General features: G+C 35.0%; 1 protein-coding gene across 1 annotated transcript; it reads left to right on the top strand.

Moving 5' to 3' along the window:
* Positions 1 to 2,223: 2,223 nt before the first annotated feature.
* Positions 2,224 to 4,728, top strand: LOC143579346 (casein kinase 1-like protein 1). The gene is made up of 13 exons (XM_077062684.1): positions 2,224 to 2,377; positions 2,466 to 2,506; positions 2,604 to 2,673; positions 2,746 to 2,894; positions 2,979 to 3,074; positions 3,168 to 3,238; positions 3,328 to 3,389; positions 3,468 to 3,531; positions 3,613 to 3,697; positions 3,767 to 3,976; positions 4,056 to 4,092; positions 4,180 to 4,307; positions 4,420 to 4,728. The coding sequence occupies exons 1-13, from the start codon at positions 2,302 to 2,304 to the stop codon at positions 4,603 to 4,605; spliced, it is 1,275 nt and encodes a 424-aa protein (XP_076918799.1). The 5' UTR covers positions 2,224 to 2,301; the 3' UTR covers positions 4,606 to 4,728.
* The last annotated feature ends 722 nt before the right edge of the window (positions 4,729 to 5,450 follow it).

The following is a 5,450-nucleotide window of genomic DNA, read 5'->3' as shown; positions in this document are numbered from 1 at the left end:
ATATATTTTCTTATTCTGTGGCAAGCGATATCATGGAAGAAAACGATGACCCTGAACCAAAATCTGTAGATGATTGTAAAAATCGACAAGATTGGAACAAATGGAAAGATGCTATGCAAGCTGAATTAAACTCACTAAACAATCGAAAGGTTTTTGGACCTATTGTCATTACACCAAAGTCAATGAAACCTGTAGGATATAAATGGGTTTTTGTGAGAAAACGAAATGAGAAAAATGAAGTTACAAGATATAAAGCAAGACTTGTAGCTCAAGGTTTTTCTCAGAGGCCAGGAATTGACTATGAAGAAACGTATTCTCCTGTCATGGATGCTATTACGTTTAGATATTTAATCAGCTTAGCAGTATCTAAAAATTTAGAGATGCGCCTTATGGATGTTGTCACAGCTTACTTGTATGGATCACTAGATAGTGACATCTATATGAAAATTCTCGAAGGATTTAAACTCCCCGATGCAATAAGCTCAAAGCCTAAGGAAATGTATTCCATCAAATTACAAAGATCCTTGTATGGACTGAAACAATCTGGAAGGATGTGGTACAATCGTTTGAGTGATTATTTGATAAGCAAAGGATACACAAATAATCTTATTTGTCCATGTGTCTTCATCAAGAAGACAACATCAGGATATGTGATCATAGCTGTGTATGTTGACGATCTAAATTTAATTGGGACACAAAAAGAAATTAAAAAAACAATTGCTCTTTTAAAGAAAGAATTCGAAATGAAAGATCTTGGAAAAACCAAATATTGTCTTGGTTTACAAATTGAGCATATGCATAATGGGATACTTGTGCATCAGTCAACTTATACTGAGAAACTCTTAAAACGTTTCAATATGGACAAAGCAAATCCTTTAAGCACACCGATGGTTGTTAGATCACTCAATGTTGACAATGATCCATTTCGTCCTTGCGAAGATAATGAAGAGATTCTTGGTCCCGAAGTACCATACCTCAGTGCAATTGGAGCACTTATGTATCTTACTAACTGTACAAGACCTGACATTTCTTTTGCAGTTAATTTATTGGCAAGATTCAGTTCATCCCCTACTAAAAGACATTGGAATGGCATTAAACATATTTTTCGATGCAGGTTATTTATCTTATCCCCATAAAGCAAAATCTCAAACTGGATATGTATTTAAGAATGGAGGAACTGCGATTTCATAGCGTTCTCAGAAACAAACACTCATTGCAACATCTTCAAATCATGCTGAAGTCATTGCATTGCATGAAGCTTCAAGAGAATGTATATGGTTAAGATCTATGTCACGACACATATTGATTTCTTGTGGACTAGAGAAAGATCGAATTCCAACTCCTATATATGAAGATAATGCAGCTTGTGTCTCGCAAATGAAGGAAGGATATATCAAAAGTGACAGAACAAAGCATATACCACCAAGATACTTTGAGTATACTCGAGACCTTATTAAAGACAATCAGGTTGAAATGAGATATGTCCAGTCCAGCAACAACTCAGCTGATCTTTTCACAAAAGCACTTCCCACAGCAACATTCAGGAAACATGTTCATGATATTGGCATGCGCCATGTACGAACAATGTAACGACCTGCAATTTGAGGGGGAGCTATATACTGCACTCTTTTTCCCTTAGCTAAAGTTTTTTTCCCATTGGGTTTTTCTTTAGCAAGGTTTTTAATGAGGCAGTAATTCAATATCCCGAAGTTTGAAAATGTTTCATCCAAGGGGGAGTGTTATAACGTGTGGGTAAAACATCCATGTGAATGGATGAAAACATTTGCATGTGAAAGTCTTCAACTAACGTGTGGGTAAAACATCCATGTGAATGGATGGAAACATTTGCATGTGAAAGTCTTCAACTAAAGTGTGGGTAAAAATGTGGATGGTGAAAGTCTTCAATCAAATTATTAGCTTATGTCCCCCAAATAGTGAATGTAAAGTGTGTATATATATCTTATATTTGTAACAATAAGTGATACAGACAATCAAAAGGAGTTACGAAATATATATGTATATCTCTTATGTTCTTGTTTGTTTTGTCATCTTCAACTCTTCAAGTTTAAGGAATAATTGCTAATCACCGGCCTTTTAATCTGAACCTATCCGGTTCAAGTAAACAAAATAATAAAAAGATACCGCTTTCGGTTCACAGGTAACGCGTGTCTTTTCCTTTCTATTATTCTATACATATACATACATACATACATATATATATATATAATTTCTTGTTGAACCTAATTCACTCCTAATTGTAATAATACTAATAATAATATTGATTGAAAACCCTAGATCTTGATGGAGCCTCGCGTCGGCAATAAGTTCCGTCTCGGTCGTAAGATTGGCAGTGGATCCTTCGGAGAGATCTATTTAGGTCAATACAATTCAATTCACAATTAATAATTTGTTTAAATGCCTAAAAATTATGAGGTTTTATTAATTTTGATTGTTTTTTGTATCAGGTACTAATGTTCAGACCAATGAAGAAGTTGCAATTAAGCTTGTCAGTCTTCTTCTTGTCATTGTTATCACTTTATTACAAGTTGTTAATTTTTGAATGGTGTTATTGTTTAGGGTTAATTTGTAATTTTTGTTATTAGGAAAATGTTAAGACTAAGCATCCTCAGTTGCTGTATGAGTCCAAGTTGTACAGAATTTTACAAGGAGGAAGTAAGGATTAATAATATGATATACATTTATGTATTTTTTATTTAAGAAGTGTTAGCTTATATATTAATGTAGCTGGTGTTCCGAATGTGAGATGGTTCGGTGTGGAGGGAGATTATAATGTGCTTGTGATGGATTTGCTCGGGCCGAGTCTTGAGGATTTATTCAATTTCTGCAGTAGGAAGCTCTCGTTGAAAACGGTTCTCATGCTCGCAGATCAAATGGTTAGTCGGTTAAGCTTTTTTGTTTATAAATTCATGGCTTTAGCTTTTGGCATTTATGTTGATTGTTTATGTTGTTCCGTTCAGATCAATCGTATAGAGTTTGTTCATTCAAAATCATTTCTACATCGCGATATCAAGCCAGACAATTTTCTTATGGGCCTGGGACGACGTGCAAATCAAGTAACATATTCTTGTAATTATTTGCTGCTATTTTGGAATTTGGAGCAATGGTTAATTGGTTATGCTAAGTTAGTAAATTTTCCTTTTATGCAGGTATATATAATTGATTTTGGTCTGGTTAAGAAATACAGGGATACCACAACTCACCAGCACATTCCATACAGGTAAGATTGTCAAGTGTTAACGATTCAGTTATGGCTTTCATAATTTTCAATTAATAATAATAATACATGCTCACTTCTTGGTTCTGTAGAGACAACAAGAACTTGACCGGGACCGCTAGATATGCAAGCATGAATACTCATCTTGGAATTGGTATGTTATGTGATGTTACACATGCATGCATAGTAATTTTATGCAGTCTTGTTAATATTGACTTGTGTGATCGTGTAGAACAAAGCAGGAGAGATGATTTAGAGTCACTTGGATTCGTTCTCATGTATTTTTTAAGAGGAAGGTAATGCCCGTTTCCTTAATTATCTATTTTTAAACCATGCGTAATTTCATCAGTCAAATGATGTTTGTGTTATACAACCAGCCTTCCTTGGCAAGGACTTAAAGCAGGAAATAAGAAACAGAAGTATGAGAAAATAAGCGAGAAAAAAGTTTCTACATCTATTGAGGTATTAATTATATATTTTTTAATTTAGTAAGATGAAGCTCGGGTAATGATTTATCTCCCACTTTTTCAGGCATTATGTCGTGGTTATCCAACAGAGTTTGCATCATACTTTCATTACTGTCGTTCGTTGCGGTTTGAGGATAAACCTGATTATGCGTATTTGAAGAGAATATTTCGTGATCTCTTTATCCGTGAAGGGTTTCAGTTTGATTATGTTTTTGATTGGACGATTTTGAAGTATCAGCAGTCACAGATTGCTCCTCCTCCATCCCGTGGTGTTGTAAGTTTGATACTGAGTTCTCACGCACTTGGTTTTGGAAATTAGAATTACAAATTAAATCTAATAACTCTAACTGTAGGGTACGGGTGCTGGGCCAAGCGCTGCTAATCCAAATGGTAAAAGTTCTACATCGGTTTTTCATTTTGAATTTAATAAATTCATAGATTCTGGGATGATGGTTGTTAACTGTTAGTCCATTGCAGGTGAGGAAAGCGGGAGGCTGGCAGGTGTGTCTTCAATTGATCCTTCTCGTAGAAGAAATTCTAGCAATTTATTATCTCGGGAAAAGAGTCCAATTACTAATGATGTGACAATCAGCACAGATGCCATGGTAAGTAATATTATAAATTTGGTAACTTTACACATATCTTGTTTTCTTTATACGCATAATGCAATATGCCCTTTGTATTTGTTACCTAATATGCTAATATGGAAATATGTAGAGAGCAAGTGGATCGATGAGGCATGTGGACTCCGCTGGTCGGTCCCATATGCCCGAGACAAGACAGAGAAGTACACCACAAGACGGGTCCTCCAGCTGGAATGCAGCTGCGGCTTCAAACAAGTATGAAACGACTCTTAAGGGAATAGAAAGTTTAAATATTGATGAAGAAGACAGGGTTCGGTAATCCCTTGTAAATTGTGCAATATTTTTCCATAAAACAAACAAACAAACTGTTCTTGATAGTAATTGTGATAGTTGGTGACTCAAAATATGTAAATTTTTAGCTTTTGACTTTCAACTTGCATCTCTTTCTCTTAGACATGTTTTTTATAGTAAAAATATTTACATGAGTTTGTTTGGTTCCTTTTTACCATATGTAAATGAATACCTACCTGGTTTTGGCTACTAAAACAATTATTTCTTGTTGCAAATATTTGTTGATAATATTTTATTTTTCTTTGTTTACATGATGTGGCTCTTGTTTTCGACCACTTTTTTAGTTTTTATTTTGTTGATGTTTTAGCTTACCGTCATTTTGTTTAATGATTCAAAATGGCAACTGGCTTTTAATACAAGTCCGTAAAGAATCGTGAGAATCGTATCGTTATACTTGTACATTAAGTGTGATTTTTAAGATATTTATGTAATTGTTACATTCTCTCAGAGTTGGTTTGTGTAGCCTTTTTAGGACGCCTTAAGTACACACTTATAATTATATCATTAAGCTAGAAACCCTTTGATTAGGGGGTGTACACGGACCGAACCGGACCGGACGAGAGCATGTCTGTGTCCGTCCGTTAAGCTGTCGACGGACAAACTGATGGTTCACGAACACTCTACCGAACGAAAATTCATGTCCGTGTCCGTCCATTAAGAAATTGAGTTTGTTCATGTCCGTCCATGTCTGTTCGTTAATATTGTAAACGGATGTTAACGAACAAAAATGGACAAACGAACACTAATGGACAAACGAACATGTGAACATTAATGGACAACGGATACCAATGGACAAATATAAACGGTTACATA

Source organism: Bidens hawaiensis, unplaced genomic scaffold, assembly GCF_021521415.1.
Source record: "Bidens hawaiensis isolate Kalapana, Puna unplaced genomic scaffold, B.hawaiensis_p1.1 tig00029667_1, whole genome shotgun sequence".
Classification (NCBI taxonomy): domain Eukaryota; kingdom Viridiplantae; phylum Streptophyta; class Magnoliopsida; order Asterales; family Asteraceae; genus Bidens; species Bidens hawaiensis.
Note: the sequence above shows the minus strand (reverse complement) of the source record. Positions and strands in the feature narration are given on the sequence as shown.